This window comes from Halichondria panicea, chromosome 8, assembly GCF_963675165.1.
Source record: "Halichondria panicea chromosome 8, odHalPani1.1, whole genome shotgun sequence".
Classification (NCBI taxonomy): Eukaryota; Metazoa; Porifera; class Demospongiae; order Suberitida; family Halichondriidae; genus Halichondria; species Halichondria panicea.
In genome coordinates this window covers 3,676,865-3,704,481 of record NC_087384.1, presented here as the reverse complement: position 1 = coordinate 3,704,481, position 27,617 = coordinate 3,676,865, and the positions used below count along the sequence as shown (strand labels likewise).

The 27,617-nt window shown below is 44.3% G+C and overlaps 2 protein-coding genes and 1 long non-coding RNA gene across 6 annotated transcripts; 1 reads left to right on the top strand and 2 right to left on the bottom strand.

Moving 5' to 3' along the window:
- Window positions 1–7,828: 7,828 nt before the first annotated feature.
- LOC135339982 (uncharacterized) lies at window positions 7,829–15,025 on the bottom strand. The gene is made up of 4 exons (XM_064536249.1): window positions 14,183–15,025; window positions 13,997–14,129; window positions 13,750–13,930; window positions 7,829–11,299 (listed from the first exon to the last, which is right to left on the bottom strand). The coding sequence occupies exons 1-4, from the start codon at window positions 14,252–14,254 to the stop codon at window positions 11,272–11,274; spliced, it is 414 nt and encodes a 137-aa protein (XP_064392319.1). The 5' UTR covers window positions 14,255–15,025; the 3' UTR covers window positions 7,829–11,271.
- An 898-nt stretch (window positions 15,026–15,923) lies between these two features.
- LOC135339983 (uncharacterized) lies at window positions 15,924–17,433 on the bottom strand. The gene is made up of 4 exons (XR_010396152.1): window positions 17,220–17,433; window positions 16,447–17,156; window positions 15,989–16,325; window positions 15,924–15,938 (listed from the first exon to the last, which is right to left on the bottom strand). It is a non-coding gene; the product is annotated as an uncharacterized LOC135339983 (long non-coding RNA).
- Window positions 17,434–20,161: 2,728 nt separating this feature from the next.
- LOC135339981 (uncharacterized) lies at window positions 20,162–27,311 on the top strand. Of its 4 annotated transcripts, XM_064536248.1 has the most exons (12): window positions 20,162–23,472; window positions 23,529–23,562; window positions 23,943–23,976; window positions 24,031–24,734; window positions 24,784–25,011; window positions 25,182–25,232; window positions 25,283–25,324; window positions 25,375–25,416; window positions 25,467–25,541; window positions 25,590–25,640; window positions 25,691–25,741; window positions 25,792–26,015. In XM_064536248.1, exons 5-12 carry the CDS (start codon window positions 24,982–24,984, stop codon window positions 25,819–25,821), a joined length of 372 nt encoding a protein of 123 aa, XP_064392318.1. In that variant the 5' UTR covers window positions 20,162–23,472; window positions 23,529–23,562; window positions 23,943–23,976; window positions 24,031–24,734; window positions 24,784–24,981; the 3' UTR covers window positions 25,822–26,015. The 4 variants fall into 4 exon arrangements, with proteins under 4 accessions (XP_064392318.1, XP_064392317.1, XP_064392316.1 ...); XM_064536247.1 differs by lacking the exons at window positions 20,162–23,472; window positions 23,529–23,562; window positions 23,943–23,976; ... (6 more) ...; window positions 25,590–25,640; window positions 25,691–25,741 and adding exons at window positions 26,064–26,126; window positions 26,178–26,198; window positions 26,259–26,291; ... (3 more) ...; window positions 26,672–26,707; window positions 26,770–27,311 and having other exon boundaries at window positions 25,811–25,821; window positions 25,978–26,007; XM_064536246.1 differs by lacking the exons at window positions 20,162–23,472; window positions 23,529–23,562; window positions 23,943–23,976; ... (6 more) ...; window positions 25,590–25,640; window positions 25,691–25,741 and adding exons at window positions 26,064–26,126; window positions 26,178–26,198; window positions 26,259–26,291; ... (3 more) ...; window positions 26,672–26,707; window positions 26,770–27,311 and having other exon boundaries at window positions 25,822–26,007.
- The last annotated feature ends 306 nt before the right edge of the window (window positions 27,312–27,617 follow it).

The window sequence follows — 27,617 nt, the reverse complement described above, 5'->3', positions numbered from 1 at the left end:
ACACACACAACACACCACACACACGGCACACATCGCACACACCACACGGCCTGCACACTCACTCTCCACACACACCACACAAACATGAGGTGCAACCCCCTCCACACACACACACACACACACACAGACACCAACACACACACATGGCGCGTGCACCCCCCTCCACACCCCTCCACACACACACACAACACACCACACACACAAGGTTTGCAAACATCGCACACACCACACAAGTGCACACCCACTCTCCACACACCACACACTAACACGGCGTGCACACCCCCTCCACACACACACACATACGACACCACCACACACACCACACATACACCATACACAGACACAACACACACAACACACCACACACACACGGCACACATCGCACACACCACACGGCCTGCACACTCACTCTCCACACACACACACACACACCACACACACACCACACACACACCACACCACCATACACCACACAATACACCACACACAGACACAACACACACAACACACCACACACACACGGCACACATCGCACACACCACACGGCCTGCACACTCACTCTCCACACACACCACACACAAACACGAGGTACACAACCCCTCCAGACACACACAACACACCACACACACACGGTTTGCAAACATCGCACACACCACACGGCCTGCACAACCCACTCTCCACACACACCACACACAAACACGGCGTGCACACCCCCCTAATCCTAACCCTAACACCACACACAAACACGAGGTGCACACCCCCCCTAATCCTAACCCTAACCCTAACCCTAACACCACACACAAACACGAGGTGCACACCCCCTCCACACAGACACACACACACACACACACACACATGGCGCGTGCACACCCCCTCCACACACACACACACACACACCACACACACACCACACACACACATTACACACACCACACACACCACACATACACCACACACAGATACACACACACCACACCACACACTCACAGCACACATCACACACACCACACGGCCTGCACACTCACTCACTTTGTGCTTTTTACGCTGTACTCCCCCCTTGTATGTGTGACTGTGTTTTGTAGTTTGTGCTTTTTGCGCTGAACTCCCCCCTTGCATGTGTGACTGTGTTTTGTAGTTTGTGCACACTCACTTCTCCACACACACACACACACACACACACACCCACACACAAACATGGCGCGTGCACCCCCCTCCACACACACACATACACAACACACCACACACACACGGTTTGAAAACATTGCACACACCACACGGTCTGCACACCCACTCTCCACACACACCACACACAAACACGGCGTACACACCCCCTCCACACACACACACACACACCACACACACACCACACACACACCACACACACACATACACCACACACACACACACACACAACACACCACACACACACCACACACACACGGCTTGCACACACCACACGTACACGGCCTGCACACTCCCTCCCCACACACACACAAACACAGCGTGCAAACCACACACACACACACACACACACACGACGTGCATACCCCCTCCTGACACACACACACACAAACGTGTATGGCATGCACACCATACGCTGTGTGTGTGTGTATGGCGTGTGTGTTGTGTGTGTTGTGGGGTGTGTGCACGCTGTGTGTGTGTGGTGTGTGTTGTGTGTGTGGGCTGCGTGTGGTGTGTGCACGCCGTGTGTGTGTGTTGTGGGGGGTGCACGCCGTGTGTGTGTGGTGTGTGTGTTGTGTGTGCGTGTGTGTGCGTGTGTGTGTGGCGGGGGGTGTGTTTGGGGTGTGTGTGTGTAGGGGTGTGTATGTGTGTGGGAGGGTGTGTGGGAGGGTGCACGCCGTGTGTGTGTTGTGGGGGGTGTGTGCACGCCGTGTGTGTGTTGTGTGTGTGTGTGTGTGTTGTTTGTGTGTGGGGAGGGTGTGTGGTGTGTGTGTAGGGGTGGGTGCACGCCGTATGTGTGTGTGTGTGTATGTGGTGCACGCTATGTGTGTGTGTGTGTGTGTGTGCGTATGTGTGGGTGGCTGTGTGTGTGTGTGGCAGGGGATGTGCACGCATGTGGTGTGTGTGTGTGTGTACGCATGTGGTGTGTGTGTGTGTGTAAGGGTGTGTATGTAAGGGTGTGTATGTGTGTGGGGGTTGTACACCGTGTTGTGTGTGTGTGTTGTGAGTGGGGGGTGTGCACGCCGTGTGTGTGTGTGTGTGTGCGTGCGTGCGTGCGTTTGTGTGGGGGGTTGTGCACGCCGTGTGAGCGTGGGGGGGCATGCACGCGTGTGCGTGTGTGGGGGTGTGTGCACGCCGTGTAGGTGTTGTGTATGTGGTGGGGGTGAATCGTGTGTGTGGGTGTAGCTTTTCTCAAATTGGGCATAAATTAGCTAAAGGTAGTGGTGAACATGAAACAGTAACAGGGGCAAACACTAAACACAAGCAGGAAAGTGTGCACGTGGGACCTAACCCCTAGCAGATATTGTACTTGAAGCTGTTCTCAATGGGCATGAAGTAGCTAAAGGAACAACAGAGTGTAAGTGATTGCCCTACTACCTCCAGAAACAGTAACAGGGACAGACGTCTACTAAACACAAGCAGGAAAGTGTGCGCATAGATGAAAAAGACTTGTGTGATTGCTGGTACCATTTTTATTCGTTTTCTAGGAGGCACACCGCCTTTACGGCCACGAGCTGCACAGGCATCTGAGAAGTTATTAAGAAAGTAATGTTAGGTATTTTCGTAACAAACGACTGCAAGACTCCGTATCTTCTGCTGCAGAATTGGAGCAACTGAATGAGTAAAATGCCAAGAGATCACCAATTGGGGCGAGTGCTATCAGAGCAAAACTGACCACTTCTTTTTCTGGTATTTGCAACCAGGAGCAGGCTAGACTCTTTAACAAGACAAATTGCTTCCATCATCATCAATCCCATAGCTTGAGCTTTGTCTTGGAAACTTGGCAAATCAGTATCAGATGATGTTGAGGTCATATGTTTGGCTGTAGACGGGAAAGATTCTTGTGGTTGGTGGAAGAGATGTCGTGATACCTTCGTTTTTGAGGGATATTCATGACTCTATTTCCATGAACCATTCACGAATGCCTGCCTTTTCCAGTGACACACTGCTCTTTGATAGCAGGCATTGTACTTGGTAGCTTTTCTCAAATAGGGCATGAATTAACTAACTGGTACAAGGGAGTGTAATTGATTGCCCTACTACCTTCACAAACAGTAACAGGCCAGAAACAGTAACAGGGACAGACACACTAAACACAAGCAGGATGTGGGAGCATAGATGAAAAAGACTTGCGTGACTAAACACAAGCAGGAGAGAGTGCATGTGGGAGCATAGATGAAAAAGACTTGCGTGACTCCGCTGGTACCATTTTTATTCCTTTTCTAGGAGGCACACTGCCTTACGGCCACAAGGTGCAGGAACTTATTAAGCGAGTAATGTTTAAGTATTTTCTTTGCTTGAGAGAACAAACGACTGCAAGACTCCATAATCTTCTGCTGCAGAAACAGAATTGCAGCAACTGATTGAGTAAATGCCAAGAGATCACCAATTGGGGCAAGTGCTATCAGAGCAAAACTGACCACTTCTTTTTCTGGTAACCAGATGTGGCAGACTCTTTGCAACCAGACACGGACACGGCGTGCACAAACACACTCACGGCATTCATATCACCCCACACACCACCACACACACACACGGCGTCCACACCCCCACCCCCACACACACACACCACACACACCACACAACACACACCACACACACACAAACACATACAAACACGGCACGCACACCACAACCCCCCACACACGCACACAAACACACACAGACACGGCATGCACACCCCCTACACACACACACACCACACAACACACACCACACACACACACACAAACACACACAAACACGGCACGCACACCACCACCCCCCCACACACGCACACACAACTCCACACACACACACCACAGACACACACACACACGGCGTGCACACCGCCCCCAACACACACACACACACAAACACGGCGTGCACACCCCCCACATACACACACATACAAAATAGTCACCTCAAAAAAAGGGAGCTACTGTTTACATAGGAGTGTGTGTGTTGGGGGCGGTGTGCACGCCGTGTGTGTGTGTAGGCCGTGTGTAGGCCGTGTGTTTGTGGGTTGTGTGTGTGGGGTGTGTGTGTTGTGTGGGGGTGTGCACGCCGTGTTTGTGTGTGTGTGTGTATTGTGTGTGTGTTGGGTTAAACACGGCATGCACACCCCCCACACACACACATACGGCCCCCCAACACACACAATACACACACACACACACAAACACGGTGTGCACACCCCCCAACACACACACACCACACACACACACACAAACATTTCCACACACACACGGCATTCATACACACACACGGCATGCACACCCCCACACAACACACACAACACACACACAAACACACGGCGTGCACACCCCCTCACACACACCACACACACCCACACAACACGCAGGCCGTGTGTGTGTGGGGTATGCACGCCGTGTGTGTATGTGTGGAGGGGGTCGTGTATGTGTGGTATGTATTAGTCTCATGAATCCGCCGCCGTTCTTTTGGAACCACTGTCTGAGCACTCTTGTCATGAAGTCTTTCAAAATGGAATGTTGATTGCTCACAAAACCAATGGAATGTAATTAAATCGTGATCTTACGCCCACACATAATTATTTTAAGCGAAGTCTCTACTTGGGTTTTGCTGTGGTGCTAAATCTGTGCCCAAGGACCCCTGCTTGCCTTGCTTATGCTTCGTAGCAGCTTCTATGTATGATGCGTAATGCATGCGTAATGATTATCCAAATGCGTTGAGCAAAGTGCAGTTCTTTGCTGCCTCCAAGTTCATCACCTGACTGGACTTCTGCAATTTGATTGGTCAAGACGGAATTCCGTCTTGGCACATAAAACGATGACAAGAGTGCTCAAACGGTGGTTCCAAAAGAACGGCGGCTGATTCATGAGACTAGGTATGTATGTGGTATGTGTGTGTGTATGTGTGGTATGCACGCCGTGTTTATGTGTGTATGTGTGTGGGTATGTGAGGGTGTGCATGCTGTGTGTGTGTGTGGTGTGTGTGAGTGAGTGTGAGGAGGGGGTGTGCAGTGTGTATGAGGGGGTGAGTTGTGTGTGTGTGGTGTGCATGTGGTGTGCACGTAAGCACGCGTGTGTGAGTGGTGTGTGGGGGGTGTGCACGCGTGTGTAGGTGTGTGTGTGTGTTTGTGTGTGTCACATACACAACACACCCCACACACACATACACACACACCACCCCCCACACACCACCACACACACACACAGCGTTCACACCACCCCCACACACACACCACACACCCACACCCACACACACACACACAAGCACACCCCCACACACACGCACACACAACACACACAACACACACATACACGGCATGCACACCCCCTCCACACACACACGCCGTGCACACCGCCCCCAACACATACACACAATACACTCAAACACAAAAACACGGCGTGCACACCCCCCCCAATACACACACACACACACACAACCACGGCAAGCACACCCCCCCACACACACACACACGGCATGCACACGCCCCCATACACTACACACACACGGCCCCACACAACAATGTGTGGTATGTGTGTGGTATGTGTGGGTGTGTGTGTGTGTGGTGGTGCACGCCGTGATTGTGTGTGTTTGTGTGTGTGGGGGTGTGCACGCTGTGTGTGTGTGTGGGTGTGTGTGAGGAGGGTGTGCAGTATGTGTGTTGTGTTTGTGTGTGTGGTGTGCACGTGTGTTTGGTGTGCACGCCGTGTTTGTGTGTGTGTGTGTGAGGGGGTGTGAACGCGTGGAAACCGGCCGAATGAAACGAATGAACGGAGGCTGATAGCACGTGATGAAAAGTTTGTTCCCTCTAAACAGGTGTGACTGCCAGGTTTGATCTGAATTTGGCCAGTGTGTGTGTATGCCTACACACCCCCCCCACACACACACAGCTTGCACACACTACACACACGCAAACACCACACGGACACACACACACAACACACAACACACACACAACACACCACACACACCCCCTCTCCCACCACACACACACACCCACACACACACACACACACACAAACACGGGGGACCACACACACGTGCACCCCACACACACACACACTGCACACCCCCACACTCACACACCTACGGTGTGCACACACACACAACAACACAAAGATACACAACACACCACACACACCCCCCTTCCCACCACACATACACCCACACACACACACACACACACGGCGTGCACACCCTCTCCACACACACACACACACACAAACACGGCGTACACACCACACACGTGCACCCCACACACACACACACACAGCATACCCCCTACACATACGGTGTGCACACCCCCCCACATACCCCACACATACACAAACACGACGTGCACACCACACACACACGGCCCATACACGCGGCCTGCACACACCACACACTCACAAACACACACACACACACCAACACACACACACACCACACAACACACACACACACACACAAACACGGCACGCACACCCCCCACCCCCTCACAGCCTCACACCCTCACACACACACACACACCACACACCACCCAATAAACACCACACACACACACACAAACACGGCACGCCACCCCCACCACACAACACATACAGACACGGCGTGCACACACCCTACACACACATACACACGGCGTGCACACCGCCCCCACACACACACACAACACACACACACACACAAACACGGCGTGCACACCCCCCCACACTCGGCGTGCACACCCCCCAACACACACACACACACACAAACATTTCCACACAACCACACACCACACACCCCACACACACACGGCGTGCACACACACCACACACACACACACACATCGCGTGCACACTGCCCACCCCCACACACACAAATACGGCAAGCACACCCCCACACAGACACGGCCCCTCCACACACACACGGCGTGCACACCACCCCAACGCGCACACACAATACACTCACACACACAAACACGGCGTGCACACCCCCCCACATACACACATACAGGGCGTGCACACCCCCCAACACATACGCACACACACACCACCACACACACACACACAAGGCATGCACGGCATGCACACGCCTCCACACACACACGGCCCCACACAACACACACACGGCGTGCACACCCCCCCCCACACACCTCACACACACACACACACACAGCACCCCTACACACCACCAACCGCCACAAAACCCACCACCCCCACACACACACACACACACCACACAAACACGGCACGCACAAACACGGCGTGCACACCCCCTCTACACAGATACACACTACACTACACAAACACGACACGCACACCCCTACCCCCCACACACACACAACACACACAAAGACACACCACCCCCAAACACACACACACACACAACACACACTGACACGGCGTGCACACCACCACACAAACACGGCCCCACCCACAGACACGCCGTGCACAGCCCCTCCATACACACACACCACACACACGGCGTACACACTCCCCCACACACACACGGTGTGCACACCACCACACAAACACGGCCCCACACACAGACACCACACACAGACACGCCGTGCACAGCCCCTCCACACACACACACCACACACACGGTCTACACACTCCCCCACACACACACGGTGTGCACACCGCCCCCAACACACACACACACGTGCACACCCCCCCACACACACACACACGGCATGCATACCCTCCCAACACATACACACACATACCACGTAAGGATTAATCACTTCATCTATCAATTTCAGAGTTTCTGTCTCGTTGGACCAATGTTTAGGATTCTGTGATAAACTAAACCCAGTTGGAAAGTGGAAACCACGGGGGAGACTTGCTGTAGTCTTTCCTTGATATAGTGGCAAAAAATCACCAGCCAAGGTAACGACAAAAGTAAGGGTAGCTTATCAGTTAAACCCTTGATAGGTATTGATCCACTCTTGGCCATCGTTATCTTTCCAACAGAAATATAAGATGATGGAGTTTGGTCGGCATTAAGCACAAGTTCAGATGGACTTCTTTATTTTGTCCTTGATGCCCCTAAGTACTCCATTCGACATTCCTTGTACAGTCCTGGTGGTCGTGTAGTAGTTCCCATCCGTTTAGTAAAACCACTGAATCCATGAACGAGGCATATCAAATTTAGCTAGGTGTTGTGATGTTGATGGATTGCTAGCAATGAGAGCTGCTCGAACAACATGCCTATTGATCACACCACCTTTACATCGGAGACTCCGAAGAAATTTAATCAGCTTCTCATCCAACTCCATAAGTATTGGTCGTCTTCCACGGGGCAAAGCTGGGATTACTGTGATAGGTTTAGGATGTTGATGCTTTTTTTGCTCCTCTAGCCTTTCCTTGTATGCTTTCTTAAAATTTTGAATTGTGCTCTCTGCCAAGTTTGGAATGTAGTAAAAAATGGAGTCTAGCATTCTCATCCCATTTTCAAGAGCCAATCTGTGCTCCAGTGTAGGCTGTATATTTTCTCCTCGTCTTTCTCTTCTTAGTTGAGGGTCTTGGGTCTGCTACATTTGCTGTGATGCTCTCATGCTCCACTCTTCCTAGCCCAGATTCCTCAATGGCAGGCATGTAGGGTGGGGTGGGTGGTCTTTCTTCTTCCACTGTGGCAGGATTAGAACGGCAAAACCCATACTGAAAAAGGTTCGTTGACAGTAGCTAGCTAGCTAAACAAGCAGCTGTAATCAAGCCACGTGTATTCCAGCCACGTGGATAGAAAAGGTAAATTGCCCTCAAATATTTAATAATAGAAATAGCCAGGTGAAAGTGATTGAACACAGATAAATATGGCTACAGGTGGTACTGGTAGTTTGAGGTTTAGGTTCTTGAGGTTTAGGTTCTTGTGTGGAATTAGGGGCTATCATCAGTATAGATCCATGTGGGTCCCCACTGTTAACGAAATGTTGCGTGTTGAACCAGAAATCTCCAATCCACACGATATGTATGCAATAGCAACGAAGAAACGGTTTCCAGGATTCTCTTCTGATTCAGTGGTTGGACATTTACCCAGAGAGGTTTCCAGGATCACCCATTTCATTATCCTTCATGGTGGAAGAGTGTCCTGTAGGGTTACTGATGCCCACCATCGGAGATCTCCTCTGGTAACAAGGAGGACTGGAGATTCCAGCATATTAGTAAAGAAAACATATTAGTAAAGAAAACGTCCAAGCAATGAAAAAATACGAGGCCCTGGTAGAGGAGTACTACAAGGAACCTGTTGATGGTAAATTTGAGGACGCAACTGCTGCTATTCTTCAATCTCTAAAGGCACTAGCATCTGATGATGAGGAATCTGCAACAGACTCTGATGAGGACACAGAGCTATAGCTTGTATGCTGCCCTCTGACCTCAGACCTCATTGCAAATCCACCCTTTATTTCATTGACAGAAAATGCAAAAAATACATTGGTAATCTACACATGCTTTTACCTTGAAGATCAATTCATCAAGCCATGCTCCTCTTTCATCGCTCCTCGCTCCTCTTTCATCTTTTATAATGACTGTGTGATTCAATGATAATAATAATTTTATTACACAAAGATAGCATTGAAATCATTACTGTAACACTCTAAACAAAAGCAAAACATGGCGAGAGGCATTAGCACAAGCACATGCAGCGCAGCTTGCACCACTCGTTCGGAATGTTTATTTTCCTATAATTATTATACATATGCTAAATCGTCCCATCTCCTCTTGTTCCGTAACAGTTCTCCGTGACTTTGTACAGTTTGCCACTGGATGTCCTGTATCCAACAAGAGGATGAATACATCGTCTCTCACACTTGTTCGAGAGAAATTGTAATCTCTACCCGCGGCTGTGCTAGCTGTTATTGCGGACAAAACTTCACAATGGTTTAGAAACTTGAACAATAATATTGACGATGTAGATAATCTGTATATAGGTGAAGGTGTATAGGTGAAGGTGAATGTGTAATCATAGTGTGGTGCATATAATTATTATATATAGTATGTTGATTTTTGTATGAATCCTGAATTGATAATTATCATCTATAATTACATGAATCAAATAATGCATAATCATAGTATGGTGCATATAATTATGTATTATTGTATGAATCCTGAATTGATAATTATTATCTATTATTATCTAAATTATTATCTAAATGAATTATATAATTATACACAAGCTGTATCTAATTTCTAGTGCATCCAGATAATTGAACAGTAAATTTTATATTAACTGTTTTTAGTAGCAGCAATGTAATAAGAAATAGCCATGTCATGTCCATCAAATTGGGTGTTGACGTCGACTGATGTCAGAAATTCTTCACCATCTAAAGGAGTGACAACAGTTACAGTGGTAGGATCAAAACCGTACATGTTCACCGAATCACTATTGACCCATTTTTAAATTCTAGGCTTCACTCAGACTTTTTCGTATCCTTGGTAAATACAGGACGAACAGATCTAATTCGCTGACAGGACACCCCGCAGCGGAATACATCCCTCCAAAGACGTTCAATTGTGTGTTGAAGATCCTGCTAGGTCCGTGATGGGCAACCATAAAATAACAAACTTCCCCACCTTTATCTGATCGCACTCGCCTGGGAATACCATACTCTTGAGTAGCTTTGAGAAAGACCGTTAATGCTGTGTTGTTTGTGTTGCATGCACCTGGAATAACCATCGATTTCCCCAACGAAGTGCCACCTGATCAAGCTATGGTATCCTTTTACAGAGTATGTGCGTCTATTTATAGCTCTTCTCAATGGGATCTCTTATTCTGTGTCAAACACCTGCCGTCGCACAACATCATCTAGCTTATGTCAGTGTACTTGTCCATTTCAATACCACTATCTTTCAGCCGCCTCCATACCGTACTCCCAATAACCGAACTCCCAATAACCGAACTTCGGAGAAATTCAATAAGTTAGTTCAATGTTGAGGTCAAGTAAGGCACGGCCAGACCGTACAGATACACTATGATTACCGATTGGTGGAATAGTGCAATCGTTGCATCCATACAAGATTTGCCGGATCAAACGACCACCTTTTTGTCGAACTATGCTCAGCAACTGAAGCTCAACACTAAATCGTATTTGTTTGCTGTGTTGTGACGCAAGTAGATGGAAACTATGGCCTGTGCGAACAAACTTTCCACACCTTGTCACATCTTGTGAAAATTCCACTGGTATCTGCATAAAGGTTCACGCCTGATCAATAATAAGAATCGATCCCTACCTACCCATAAAACATCTATTCGAATTAATAAAACACATCGCCTACCAAAATCGCAAAATCGAGTCGATCCCTACCAGATAATCCCTACCAGATAATCGATTTGATAAAACGCATCGAGTCGATTTTATCCTGACACCAACACATGGTATTCACATAGTATTTTGTATCGCCATTTTGAAACAAAAGGCTCACCATAGAATTATATCATAGATAGTAAACAGGGGCGTAGCCAGGATTTGAGATAGGGGGGTGCTTGATGAACGAATTACCAATGGGGGTGGGGGCACTCCCCCAGAAAATTTTTGTTGTTACATGCTCTGAGATTGATTCTAACGCAATCTGGCTAAAGAAATGAGGGTACTGCTGCTTTGAGGGTACTGGTGGTTAAGCCACATCTTCATTTGAAGATATCCTATAAAATGCATTGTTTTGAGTTGTGACAATTAAATCATGCAGCTGCTAACCAGGTTCTGCTTGTGAATTAGTAGGACAGGGTGGCAAGCCACTTGCAGTTGCAGTGCTGCTCTGTGAAAACTGGGCTCAACGGAAAAATACTCATGATGATGATGGTGATAGCTGCTGAACATTAACAGTCTGCAACTCTGTGGGGGACCTTGGTCTGCTCAGCACGTGGCTTTGCGCATGTGCACTGACTGGAATGAATATTTGGAGGTGGAGCTAGATAGTTAGAGGTGGAGTTGATCGTGCAATTATAGAGCTCTAGTTACTCTCGATCTCATATCAGCTAGCTAAGCTAGCTAGTTAGTAAAATGAACTTGTGGAGCAGAGTCTGAGGCCAGAGGGCCTCTGCCCCCCTCTGGCTACGCCACTGGTAAAGGAAAGGGATTGGAAACGCACCAATGTTTTCAACAGCTAGAGTCTGGATGCTACTTACGATTTTTAATGTTATTCATTGCTAGTCAAAAGGTCAATTGCTGCTATAGTTTTGGACCTCAAGATCATTCTTTCAGCGTTCAAGCCCATCAAGTGAGCTATTTGGGTACATAAAAACATAAGTACCATAAAGTCCAAAAAAGTGTTTTTCTACCTTGAAAGTTAGGGTAAGTTGTTTGCAGGTTACTCGATTGATTGCACGAGCTATAAGATGGTATGTGATATAAGAGGCAGTTATACTTGGTTTTACAAAATTATTCTCGTTGTAGTGACAATTTTGTGGGCGCCAATAATGCTTTGGCAGATTATTATTTTATTATTTTTTATTTGTATGTTGTGTTGTAGTACATGTTGTAGTACTCATGCTGAGGTACTCATGCTGAGGTGCAAATGATTCCCACTATATTGATACAACGTACATGTGATTTAGGATGTGAAGCAAAAAGCTCGTAAGAAAAAATTCAAGCCATCCCTACCCTCAAAACAAAAGCATCTAGGAAGATTCATCACTTAGTAACCTCACCTGTCACCTCATTATTAAGTATACATAATTTTATTTTTGCTTGTGTGTATACACTGTAGTTTTGCAACCACTTACTAAACATTATAATTATAAAATAATTATTATTGACATCCCTTATTGACATCCCTTAGATTATTATAATTATGTAACTGTAGATCTAGCTTTTTTGGATGCCCCTGATGATATGGATGCCCCTGAACCCCCTTATCATTATCTCAAAATTATAATTATACCATGTGGCTTCGATTTACGCCAATCCGTAAATAGGATTGTACCGTATGCGTTTCCAATCCCTTTCCTTTACTATCTGTAGAATGGATCAGTATGTTGCCATGGTTACTGACATGTTGCGTGCGTTACCTGTGACCATTTATTTTAAACAACTCTTTTTAGAATGCAACCTCCAATACACAACCTCCAATACACCCTCCCTCCATACACCCTCCCCAATTTCATAAACTGTATAGCGGGTAAGTTTCGTGGGGTAAACATTCGTTCAACTCGAGAAACGGTGCACGATAAAATTTAGTGTACAGTAGTACAGTAGGAACTATGCTAGTATTTAGGACTGCCTCGAGGATATGGTAAAGCCATAGATAGTAGAGGATCTATGGTAAAGCTGACTGTGTGTGTAGTAACAATACTCAGAAAATATCTGTTAAAATGAAAGCACCGCGGGTGCTGATGCCTCGGTGGACATAAAAGCTAGTTCTATCCATGCTTTTATACACACATTGCGGCAAACTCAAAATTAATAGTGGGTAATGATCGACCATGACGATCGATGGCAAAAGTTCAAGTCTAAATTAATGGCTGCAAGTCATCTTTTCTCACTCCTGCAGCTAGCGTTATAGTGCAGAGCTAACTATAAGTAACGCTACAGTAAGCAAAACTAGGCATAACTCGAGTACAAAGTTTTATTTTAATAGCATGCCAAGAAAACATGACTAGAAGTCTACACACACACACAGACACACAACCGTATACCTCATGCGCACCGAGGCATTAAACGGCACTTGGGATGCTAGAGGATTTTCGTTGCTACCGCCTCGATGTCGCTGTTTAGAAAAGTAGCGTTCCAAAGGGTCCTGCGAAAACACTTCACTCAAGAGATAGTCAGCTCCAGGTAGTGCAAGCAGCTTTGGTGCCAGCTCAGTAAAAGATTTCACTGTTAGGAAAAAGAACCACATCTAAATATTTTGTACCGGACAGTGCAGTTTTCTAATTAACTAACCTATCAATCTCAGTCCTTCTTTTGTTGACACGCTCAAACCAAGTCTCTGCTTTTCACTGGCTCTCAGTTGGGATTTGCTAGCAATCTCCTGATCCCATTCATCCAAGTACTGCACAAAATCTCCAGAAAGCCACTGAATAGGAAACTTTAGGTAACAATCACTTATAAACATTGTGTTCTCTATACCTTCAACCGTTCATCCTTTGAGTCCTTGTATGGTGCCCTGCTCTCTTTACGCTTCCAGCCAGCCCCAGCCATCTTTTTACATTCAAATAGTCGAAGAACCGGTCCACTATTCCACTATTCTGATATTCCACTATTCTGATAAAAAGCCGAGTTTGTTCTGTACCAACACGATCCATATACTCAAGGCAACTAGCCACGCTCTCACTCATTACGTACATACAATTATCATTAATAATTAATGGTACAACAACGCATACCGACTTACCTGTGCCGCCAAGTACACTCGCATGCGCGTGCGGGGTCCTAACCATATATGGTCTCTTGTTAGCTTATGACAGAGCCTAACTCCCATAGTAGACGTAGTAGTCTCGCTGAGGTACAGGCATTAACGCAACAACTTCTGGATCATCAGTCATCACAAGGTTAAAAACTTTTGAATGATGTACGTGTGTGCTGTGCGAGTGTATGAATGCGTGTATGTACGAATGCGTGTGTGTGTGTATGCGTGTGTGTGTGTGTGTATGTATGTGTGTATGTGTGTGTGTATACCAACACACACACGCATTCGTACACAACACGCATTCGTACACACATGCTAGTTGAGCTGTGGCCTTTTTCTTGGGTTGTACACACTGGAGGTAGTACAGAAGTTTAAGGGCACATTTGCTTACATCATCACCTTGCTTACATCATCAACAATGAATTCGTACACCTTGTTCTATGATATCCTTGATGTTAATTTTTCAAAGGTGGCAGGTGCCCACTTCCGTATGAGCGATGTACAGAATACTGTTTGCAGAGGACCAGATCCAATTCTTGTTCAATCTACAAATCTACAACATGCACATGCACATAACAATAGTCCTATTCTCCTATTCGTTTAAGAGCCTGGAATTTTTGAACACCCACTAACTACTTCCTGTATAGCTTCCGCAGTAAAATTGTGCTGAGCTGGCACACCCTTTTACATTGAAGTCATTGAGCAGCCTCTGCATTCTGCAATGCATGCGCTATTCTAAATAAAGGAAGTTTGTGAAATATTGAAGTAAATGGTTTTTGTCCCAGAAAGTGTTGTGTCAACTACCAGTGAGCTAGCTCTAAGAGGTAAACTAATGCTCCAAGATGGTGGAACGTCTCCTCTACACTATATAAGATGTTCCATCATCCTTGAGCATTAGACTACCTGCACTTACTGTGTGTATAGTAGGTGTCTTCAAGACCAGCTAGCTCACTGACAGTTGACAAAAACTCTCTGGGACAAAAACCATAATAGCGTATGCATTGCAGAATGCAGAGGCTGCAAAAAAACGCATTGATTTTACAATGACTTCAATGTAAAAGGGCGTGCCAGCTCAGTACAATTTTACTGCGGAAGCTATACAGGAAGTAGCGTTCAAATAGCAATCAAAATTCCAAGCTCTTAAACGAATAGGACTATTGTATTACATGCACAGGCTACCACAGAAAGCGTCTTTAGAGCATCAATGTAACCGACTTTTGATTATGTAACATGTCCTTTCTGGTAGAACGTCCTTTCTGGTAGAACGTCTTCTCTTGGTTTTTCCTTCTCCATTTCTCCATTTCTCTATCAAGTGCCATCCTTTCATCTTCGCTACCGCATCAACATTGAAAATAGGATATCTATTTCCAAGTTTACTAAGCTTCTTCGGGCGGCCACGTTTTTTAGGATGCTCACTATCATCTTCACTATCATCTGTGGATCGCTTTCTTTATTGTACACCATTTTGTGCGATCCCTACAACAATTGTACACTGAAAACCAAATGTTAAATACAACATAACTTACACAGGGATCTATTCCTGAGTCCTTCATAAATGTGTAGTTGGCAACGAGTTTGCGGGAAACTTAGTGGGAAGTAGGCTTTCCCACAAAAAAGTACATGTGTGTAACTAAATCTCTTACAATCTCGCTTCGCAGCTCTGAATCCAGAGCCGGTTTCGCGGTATTGCAAAGTCTCTTCTAGAAGAAGTGGATATGTCTGACACGTCCTTTGACGTAGATAGTTTAACATGTTTTTACCTTGGGATTGGCTTTGCTACTTATCAATCTAGAAGTGGTTTCACTAGTGACTTCACATCGCTTTCGCTTAACTCCATGAATGCAGCGCCATCAATAAGTTCATCTGTTGCATATGACAAAGTGTATTATGACAAAGTGACCAATGTAAAACGAGTACGGTTAGGGTTATAGTGGTCATTTCTCAGTGGCTAGTGGCTATCTAAGTTTGGTACGTTATTGCTTACCTTTAAAACTTTCACAAACTGCTTCAGGTATCTTTGGCTGGAAGTAGTCCCACTCTGCAAATGGTTCCTCAAATATTGACATCTTTTAAGTGCTTAGAAAGTATAGTTTCACTGCTCAAGAGGTATCTAGCTTGCTTAGCGCCGAATTTCCATGTGCAGCTCCTCCCTCCTTTATCTGGCTCAGCTGCATGCATAGAATCAGGTGATGCTCTATGGGCTGTAAATAATGACCTTGGATCAACCATGAAGCAGTAGTGCTACAATTAGCTGCTATGATTGCTCGATGTGCAACCCAGGTAGAAGACTAGATGAAGACAGTGAAGATGAAGATTTTCATGCTGTGTGTAAAATTGATGGATGCACAACTGAATACGCAAAGTGTTCTTCTCATGTGTACAATCTTCTCATGTGTACAGAGATGTACTAGCAGTTACTAGCAGTCAGTTGAAAACTCAGGTGTATTAAGGCACGTCCAGAATCAAGAACAGCCAACGTCACATATATCAAAAAGTATTCAATATTAAACATAGTAATTGCACATTTTGTTTTGTCATAATAATTTAAGTTTCCTTAATGAAAAAAAGATCATGTGACCAATTAACATGAAATTTCCTTGTAAAACTAAATTATAAAAAAACCATTTGTTCCAGCTTAGTTAGATCCTATCTTTTCTTGGAATCCTGATGTACATATCATATACTGATGAAATCCTGCTGCGCAAAAGCAGATTCATAGGTAATCATGGTCTACACAAACAACATGCTAAGATTTACCTGAATTGTCCCCGAGATCTCCTCCTAACATTCTTGTTTGGTTGCACTCTGTCTTGCGCAGCAGGAAACAAGTTCTCTACTATCTAATAGTCTTAGTTAAGGCCTTTAATAACTACTAGGTAGCTTACAACAAATAGTTTTTCAGGGTTTTACACGATCAACTAGCTACGGTCAACTTCAGAAAGCGAAGTACAGTGTCATGTGACGGAAGCTCCACCCCCACTAGTAATTGCAGATGTTTTCCACCCACGCACGTGATAAACATTCCAATGCGATGACACTTGTGTATGAATATCATTATAACAAAATTCCTTGTAATTTTAATTTGAACAGTCCTTAATGCTTAATGCCCCTGAGAAAGCACACTTATACCTACACTATACCGAATATCGAGTTATATCGAGTTAGAACACACCTACTTGGAACTGACAAAGAGCTGCAAAAAAAGAAGGCTGCGCTTTATATTTTAAACTTGAAAAAAATTCAGCTGTTCAACATGTAGTTGGTGAAACACACAAGCTCCAGAGGAGGTCTTGAACTTTGACCTTTTAATGACATTCCAGGCCAAATTGCTTTTATGTTTTATGCTGATTTACGTTTTATGCTGATTCAGCACAAATAATGCTGGAGTCAGCACAAATAATGCTGACTCAGCAGTGTGACAGAAACCCTACAGTTATATATGGCTACTGGACCTAACCCTATGCGACAGTATCAGTGAGGATGAAGGCAGCAATGGCAATGGCAGTGACAGTGACCCTAACATTGACAGTGGTACAGTGCTCACTACCACTGAGCATTAACACAGAGATGTCACAGAGATGTCACAGACTAAAATTTAAGTGTCTTCGATCAGCTCAGGATGTGCGACGGCTTGGACATACAATCCCTGTTCAAGGAACCTCTAAACCCTAGAGATGCACAAGCTTCTAATGTCAGTTGGATAGAAAATGGAGGATATGTCGTTAGTGAATTGTTCCACAATGTAATGGATAGTGGCAGTTCGCCTGGATATCTTATGTTACTGACTGGAGAGCAAGTACAAGATAACTGGTTATTGAACTTTAATATATTTATTATGCGTTCATGAATCTTTTTAATCCCTTGTTGTGTTGTATATATAATTATAATTTGATTTTCATATAAATTATTGCTTTAATTGAACACAATAAGAAGTATAATGTTGGAGTGGAGTGGAGTTTATTGAGGGTGATGTTGAAATTATGGAAGGTCATCCAAGCACCAGATTCAGGGAGTGTTGCTCTTCCATACATAAGGTGAGCTGGTTGTTCTTTTCTTCGAACACGTTTCTTCCTCGGCGGTCATGTGATGAAGAAAAGCCCAGAGAAGCCCAGAGTTGGGTCGTCAAACTTGATGCACACCTTCCTCCAGGTGTACCTCGCTTGCCGTAAGGTGCTTTCCTGTCAAATCTCTCATGATTGAGAACATGCACTCAACATCATCAGTAGTGCTTGAGCGGGGATTCCTTCCAGTTTGGGCGTACTCTCGTCTTTTTCATTCAACACTTTCGATTCCTGTGGTGAGGGCATACACAATCTCCCTGGTGAATCCTAGGACTTCCTGTGTGGAAAAATTGCCACTTAGAACAGGGCCAATGAAAACAGACCTTAACGCGGACATTTTTGAATCAGTTTTTATTGTTGAATCGGATAGGGCGTCCTTTAAGCTTCAAAATGATACCAAGATCGACCTCCTGGCTACTTTCTTTCCGGAGATATGTTCGAGGGAACGCTACAAAGGTATTGCAACGCCTTCTTGAGTAAATGACGTTCGATAATTGAAGTTCAATTATTGGCTTCCGGGCACTCATAAAGCTTAGTAAAAGATGTTCTGGAGAAGACAAGTTAGTTAGATGAAGGCTAGGCGTTCTAGGACTAGCTAGTATAGCTATGTAGCTGGATTGCTTGGCACCTAGGAAGGATCTTCGAAGAAATAAAGAGACAAGAAATAAAGAGACAAAGACTCCCGTCGCTCGAATGGTAAGCTCTCATGTCTTGTTATAAGCTTGTACTTATTATCTGTGTAATGTATCAGTCTTATAAAAGATCCCTCACTTGTATGGAGCCTACAGATCTGTCCTTCATACAGCTTAAAGGAAGCCTCAGTGATCTATTATAGGTAGTCTTTCACTTAGTATTCGTCCGTATCGATCTAAGGCTTGATCCAACTTATTAGTAGCCTTATAAGAAGCTTTCCTCCTTTAATTTAGTACTGGTATCACTGCCATTGTGCTTAGTAGTAACAGGCCTGATGGGCCGTATAACATTTATATTGATGGTTCCCCAAGGTAGTGGTAGGTGTCGGAGGCCTAAGAAACGCTAGTCTATTGGCTAGAATGTAAGTGACATGACATGATAGTTATGATAGTTATGGAGTGTTTATGAGGACACGTGGCACGGGATACGTACATCTAAAGAAACAAGAGTGGATCTACGCCAAGCTAGCTAGCTAGATAGCTGCTCTTTCTAATCTAAGTGGAGCTATAATATACCTGGCTCCTCTTGATGATTGTAAGTACTGGGCTGATGAAACAGTCCTGTACAAGTTGTCATCTTTATTTGTTAAAAATAATTAACAATAATAGGGGAATTTCCCCTCACGTAGACAGTAAATTTCATTGTAAAAAATGAACGTTCGGTGAGTTTCTTCAACGTCCGCGCTTGACCTGTTTAAAGCTTCGTAGAGACCCAAATTTTTACAGGTAGGTAGAGGAAGGGTTGAAGTTAGCACCTGTGAAAAAAAAATGTTTGCCCATGTCTTTCATTTCTACTAAATCGGCCTATAGCTTAATTTAATTATTGCCGCGTTAAGGTCTGTTTTCATTGGCCCTGTCATATTTTTCAATTCACATCAACAGTAAACTTTATAGGTTACCTTGTAACTTCCATCAAGCTGAAGTCGTACTGGGCTGTATACCAAGGGCTGTATACCAAGGCTGATATCAGCTCATCTAAAATGAGATTATTCCTGATATTTATTTTTTCTCTGAGGGGAGAAAAGATTTTCTGCATCTTGGACTGTCAATGCTGGTCCAGACTCATGAAATCTTTCAACCCTGATTGTATATTAAATAAAACTCGAGCTGGTGAACATACTGTAAAAAAACACCTTCATAATGTGTGCAACTTCATAATGTGTGCAAAATCTTCTCTCTCGTGGAATTCTTGTTCTTTTCCGGTAATGGGATCATGTGAGTAGAGAATGGCAACACCCTTTTCAACCCAATGGCACACTTCCCAATGGCAAACTTGATACTTGCTGAGCTCTTAGCTTGTCACCTTTGTCTTCTGCCCTCTGATCTACACATAATTATTATACGTACTTTCACGTAATTTTGGTTGGTCATTATTATCATACCTGAATTATAAAATTGAACCGTTAGGATCGGTTCGTTAAAGTATATTTGTAGCGGAAGCCATGGTTTGAACTTGTTTCTTGAGCCATTTGTTGTATGAAAACGAAAGTCTCAATCAAAGAGGTCGGTCTGCTTGCTGAGGCACTTGGTGGTTTCAAGGAGTCAATGTTTTTCGCTAAGCGTTCTTTTATAGAATATGAGCGACAAACAAAGCAGAAGCATAAAGATCACAGCTTAAACAAGACCATTCGCTGTAGTACCTTACGTAACTTTCCTTCGAAGCATATTACAATAATGATCGCTTAAAACGATTTGACTTAGGGTTGTGTACACGGAATCAGCTGACATTGTTAAAAAGGTTCGACAATCTGCAACAAAGATGTGGACACTGGCTACTTTCCTTCCTCTATTGATTGGAGACCTCGTTCCTGATGACTGTGAACATTATGCCCTATTTCATATGCTAGCCATGGCATGGCGGTTACGTATTTGCTTTTTAAAGAACACCACAAGACTAACAGCACTATAATCCCTATGTGACAGGCTCTGCCATATTGGAGCAGGCTACAATTGTTGAGATCGACAGTTCTTGTTGGAGGGCCCATTGTTGGAGGGCCCATTGCAACTAATCTATTGCAACTAATCTCTTTGAGGTGGAGCAATGTCCAATGTCCCTGTTTCACTGTTTCCATGTACTAACCTCTTTGAGGTGCTTGAGGGTAGCAGTCAGTCTTTCGGAACCCAGGGAACCCAGGGACTCTACCGGTGGCAGCATAGTTCAGTTAGTGGGTGCGTGCTTGTTGCCGTGTATCCGCTCGCGTTGTGCGTACAGGTAAGCGTACCTGTATTATTTTTAGCAGGAGTACGCATCATGAAATTCATACACAAAAATTGGTATTTGCGTGTATTTGCGTGTGGATTTCTCGATGTGTAAAAATGGACAATACGTAAATGCACAAATGCACAATACCTACTAGGAGAATGTAGAACATTGTGGGGCGAGCGTAAGAAAACATGCTTGTTTTACGAATTAAAAGAAATATGTTGTATTTAAATTCAAGGTTATTAATTTAGTATACGTAGTAGAAGCATTTTACATTCGCACTGGTAGTTATCAAGGTCGCGTAACTGACAGTACCATTATAAGAACTGTGCAGAGATTAGGTTGTCAGCAGTGACTTCGGCTTCATCTATTTCAGCAATTTCTGCTACATTGTTTGGCCAAATACGTCCAATGTAAGAATACGTCCAATGTAAGATAGTTTCCACTTGGTGGAAGTCGGTAGATTTAAGGTCCCAAAAGCAAATCATTGTGCCGGTCCATGACGTATGGATACATACCGACAAAATTGCAACGGTGGAAGTCGGCAAGGATCATGAGTCCCAAAAGCAAATCATTGTGCCGGTCCATGACGTATGGATACATACATACATACATAACATACATACATACATACAAGAAATACATACGCAAATACACACAAGTATTTTTAGTGCGTGCGTGTGTTATGTATGTTATGTATGTGTGTATGTGTATTTGATACGCAAAATGGATAAACTGTTCTTCCTCTCTGCCACTACGTGTCGAGATTGAACCACCACACCATCGCTACGATTAGTGCAGGCCGGCCGAAATTTGAAATTTGTCCCAAAAGAGCCATATCGAGTTCCTCGTGTGAGAAATTTAAGTTTTGCGATTATCGAATTGATCAACCCGTGCAATTGATCAACCCGTGCAAATTAAGTTCAATGCATCTTTAGCCCGTGTGTGCGTGGCAAAGAGAATATATATTTCTCTTGTAAAAGTAGTGTGTGTGTGTGTGTGTGTGTGAGAATATACAGTCCCCTAAGCTTAACACAACTGAGCTTGAGCTAGCTAGAGCAGAGTTTTTATACTGATTGGAGAGTCAGACCACACCTAAGTTTCCTGGGCATGCGTACTGTGACTTATTATAATGCATGCTACATAATAGTGCATGCTACATAATAGTACAAGAGAAGTTTCTCACTATATATTCAGCCAACATCACCAGCAGAAACTTGATCAGCAGAAACTTGATCACACTTTATGATCACACTCTATGATCACACTATAAAATACCAGGTAGAAGATGGTTTCAATACAGATTTTCTTCGTGATAGTATAATTATTGTGCTGCTCAGCAGAGAGGTCTTTCAGTGGTCTGAAGAGAATGAATGAAGACAGCATTACGATCACACAGACTATTTCTATTTCTATATACACATACACTGTGTATAGTTGTATAGTAGATATTGATATAATACATGAGTCAGTTAGGCAATGCCTTTGTAATTATGCGCAGTAAAGCATGGGTGTGGCGGCTTCCAGTGCGTGGGCAGGACCCAAAAATTTAGCGCTATCGCGCGACCTGAGCACCCTCCTACTGATATTTCTAGAAACGCCACAGTGTGTGAGCTAGACTGTTGTATAGGCAGAGAGATTATAATTCAGTGACTACTACTACTTATGTCCCTTCCCTTGTGCGTTCACAGTGTGCGCGCACTGTGAACGTGTATAGAACGGATGTCAGTACGTCAGTGTGTGAGTTCGTATACTACTAGGTGTGTGTGTGTGTACGTACACACACACACACCAAGTAGTACACCAAGTAGTACACACAATTAGAAAATCTGTCAACCTAATGTGTGGGCGTGGCCTTCCCCCCAGCAAGCACGCGCGCTAAACATAAGAGTTTGTATACTGTCTGCAAATAGAGTATAATTATGCTTTATAGGTGGATCTGTTTGAAACTGAGTTTGCATACTACTACTATATCCTACTGGTGCATGCATGTGTGTGGCATTATGTACAATTCACGTAGAACTGGAACTGTGTGTGAGTCCTGGAAGAGATTGGTGAGTTTGTATACTACTATACTACTGGTGTGGCATTATATATAGTTCACGTATAGTTAGAGGAACTGTGCGTGGTCTGTTACGATATTGGTGAGTTTGTATACAACTACTGGTGCATGTGTGTGGCATTATATATACTGATTACCTGTGTTACTTGTGTTTACAAATACCCTTATGCCGTGTGAACGGACGTCAGTGTGTGAGTTCGTATACTACTACTTGGTGTGTGTGTGTGTGTGTGTGTGTACTGTACGTACACACAATTGTACACACAATTAGAAAATCTGTCAACCTAATGTGTGGGCGTGGCCTTCCTTCAGGGCCACGCCCAGCAAGCACGCGCGCTAAACATAAGAGTTTGTATACTGTCTGCAAATAGAGTATAATTATGCTTTGTAGGTGTTTGCATACTACTACTACTACTACTACTGGTGCATGCATGTGTGTGGCATTATATACAATTCACATAGAACTGGAACTGTGTGTGAGTGCTGGAAGAGATTGGTAAGTTTGTATACTACTACTACTGGTGTGGCATTATATAAAATTCACGTATAGTTAGAGGAACTGCTGAACTATAGAGGGTAATTGCGTCCTGAAGAGATTGGTGAGTTTGTATACTACTACTGGTGTGGCATTATATATAATTCACGTATAAACTGTGTGTGACGAGATTGGTGAGTTTGTATACTACTACTACTGGTGTGGCATAGTTAGAGGAACTGTGTGTGACGAGATTGGTGAGTTTGTATACAACTACTGGTGCATGTGTGTGGCATTATATATACTGATTACGGATTGGTGAGTGTGTGAGTTTGTATACTGTGTGGATAACCCAGTATGCGTAGCAAGAGCGTATATTTTATGCTCTTGTAAAATCATTGGTGAGTTTGTATACTACTATACTTGGTGTGCGTGACAGATAATTCATGTGCTGTGTAGAAGTATAAAATAGTACTACTTGGTGTGTGCGTGTGTGTATTCACCAGATAGAATAATTACAACTGTCGAGTTTATGATTTAGGTATCTATGATAGTGCGCACATGCTTTACCGGCCAAGCTTAGCGTTTACCAGCGTACGAGTGGTATTTTAATTCAACAAACACATACGCAGCGCAGTATGGATGGCTCCATCAGACAAGAGTTTCTCGAAATCGACAATATGGACGAATCCACCCGACTAATAAAACTGGCGAAGGTGGACAAACTCGTGGAGTTTTCCAGCAGAGGATGTTCTTGCGGAGGGTGCAGGGAATGCAAGGTAACCGTTAAACCGAGCATGCTGTGTAGTTGCTATTATTGTGTTTCAGGCTCCTGCGTTGCGTCAACGAACGGTTGACGCAACTCCTGCAAGCCACGAATCAAAGCCTCTTAAAAATGGCAGGCTGCGATTTCGGTGTAAGCACCACAGTGATTTGTCTCGTGTATTATAGGTTGCACAGAGGACATCCAATGTCCAAATTCGCGTGGATGGGGCGCTCGACTCACCCAAGTTGAGCGACTACATCATGGCCGGACGCCAATTGAGCAAACAACCAGTGAGATCCTACACTATTATAACACACCGTTTTTGAACGTTACACACACTTTTTGAACGTTAACGTGCATACTGTATTTCACCCACCCACATCCCGCCCACACATCCCGCCCACCAGGAAGTGAGATTATCACATACTTTTTGAACGTTAACGTGCATGCTATATCTCAGGTACCACCCCCCAAGAAAGTATCCACCCACCCACATCCCGCCCACCAGGAAGTGAGATTATCACACACTTTTTGAACATTGACGTGCATGCTGTATTTCAGGTAATCCAAACCCACACCCTACCCAAGAATGCCCACCAGGAAGTGAGATTATCACATACTTTTTGAACGTTAACGTGCATGCTGTATTTCAGGTACTACCCACCCACACCCCACTCAAGAATGTACACAAGGAAGTGAGATTATCACACACTTTGTGAACGTTAACGTGCATGCTGTATCTCAGGTACCACCCCCCAAGAAAAAGAAGAAAGTATCCACCCACCCAGTATCCACCCACCCACATCCCACCCACCAGGAAGTGAGATTATCACACTTTTTGAACGTTGATGTGCATGCTGTATTTCAGGTAATACCAACTGACCAAACCCACACCCTACCCAAGAATGCCCACCAGGAAGTGAGATTATCACATACTTTTTGAACGTTAACGTGCATGCTGTATCTCAGGTACCACCCCCCAAGAAGAGGAAGAAAGCATCCAAGGACAAGGAAGTGGAAGTGAGATTATCACACACTTTTTGAACGTTGACGTGCATGCTGTATTTCAGGTAATACCAACTGACCAAACAGAAGAATAAGTGAGATCCTACTACTATCACACGAACATTAACATGCATTCGAATGACCCACGTCTCCACGAAATTGTAACACCCGTTAATGTCCCTGATGCAAACTACAACTAGATGTACATGCACACTCGTTCATTACAGTGTCTTACGATAAATATTTTTCAGGCACTCTCTAAGACACTGCTTAGCACCAATGTGAGTCCGTATTTATATTCTGTACAGTTATTACATACTGCTTCAAAACGAACTAGATGCCACGGCAGGCTAAAGTACAGGCTAAGAGGAACATGTTCGTGGATTCGCCCTCTGAAAACGTATTAACCATTGTTTATATAATGTAACTACAATAATTATAACTTATGCAGGAGCATGAAGTGGAGACCGAGGTTATACAGTTATTATAATAAGTTACAAGCTAGCCATTAAAGTATATTATTATTATACAGGATTCTAACCCTACGTCCACGGATTCAGATGTTGTACGTTAACTAACCCATTGACCGTATTCATAGCTATCACTATTGCAGGAGGAGCAGGAGGACAACGTGGAGAGAGTGAGTTTATACCATGCAAAGCACGAATTCTACATAATGTTTATTATGTATACATACATCGTAACAGTATAATTATTATACTTCACAATTACAGGCCCCTTCCGAACAACCCACAGCCTCCACAACCTCCACCACTGTGAGTTTAGTCCAATCACTATAATTAGCTATAATGTGTTATTATGAATAAGAAGAAGTCCAAGCGTGTCAGGAAACTGGGGGTACGTACCCCCACCCTGATCCTCACCGACCCTCACCCGGTGAGTTTACCAAACTTATCAATCACAATGTCATTACTTGCTTTAAAGAGACCTGATCCCAAAAGGAGGAAGAAGACGGATACAGTGAGTTTGCAACACTTAAAATCACTTAAAATCACATTGTCATTACTATAATTATTGCTAAGGACGATGGCAACGACAATACAGTGACTAAAGAAGATGTAACGTATGCTGAAAATGGGCAAGTATGGATCAATGGAAAGTGTTACAGCCAAAAGTGAACAATTTTACTTTTATTTTTCTTATTTTAATCTTAATCTCATTTGGTTCTCTGTTTTCTGCATTTATCATTATGGCATTAAATTGTTTTCTGCATTTATCATTATGGCATTTATCATCATGGATTATTATTATAGTGATGAGGAGGAAGAGGAAGAGACCTACTGTCACTACCGTTTACGTCATCGTAGTCTCCAGGTCACTATGTATGTAGTTGATTATACAGCCATTTAACATGATCCACATTAGAGCTCACAACTACCCGTGGGGCCCAAATTGAAGGTGGAAGTTTTTGAGGGCAAAGGAAGAGGAGTTGTTGCCCTTGAGGCAATACCGAAGGGGTCCACTGTGTGTGAGTACGTGGGCAAGCTGCTCAATTTTGCAGAGACGAAGGCTGCAGAGAAAGCCTATGAGCAGCAGGGAGACGGATGCTACATGTATTATTTTAAGGATGGAATGTGGTGAGCCTATATAATTTATATTATGTATAATTTCCTTTAAAGAGTATTGATGCCACTAAAGAGGATGCAACAATGGGCCGTTTGATAAATCACTCTCGCTTAGCACCAAATTTAATCCCCAAGAAAATCAAAGTGTCCGGAAATGTCACTTTAAAAGACATAGTGTTTGGTGAAGAGCTGCGGTATGATTATGAAGAGGAAGACAGAGATGTCATTAAACAGCACACCTGGTTAAGGACGACATGAGCTCGAGAGGGGGTGGACCGGACCACCTCCATAAAACAAAAAAGGGG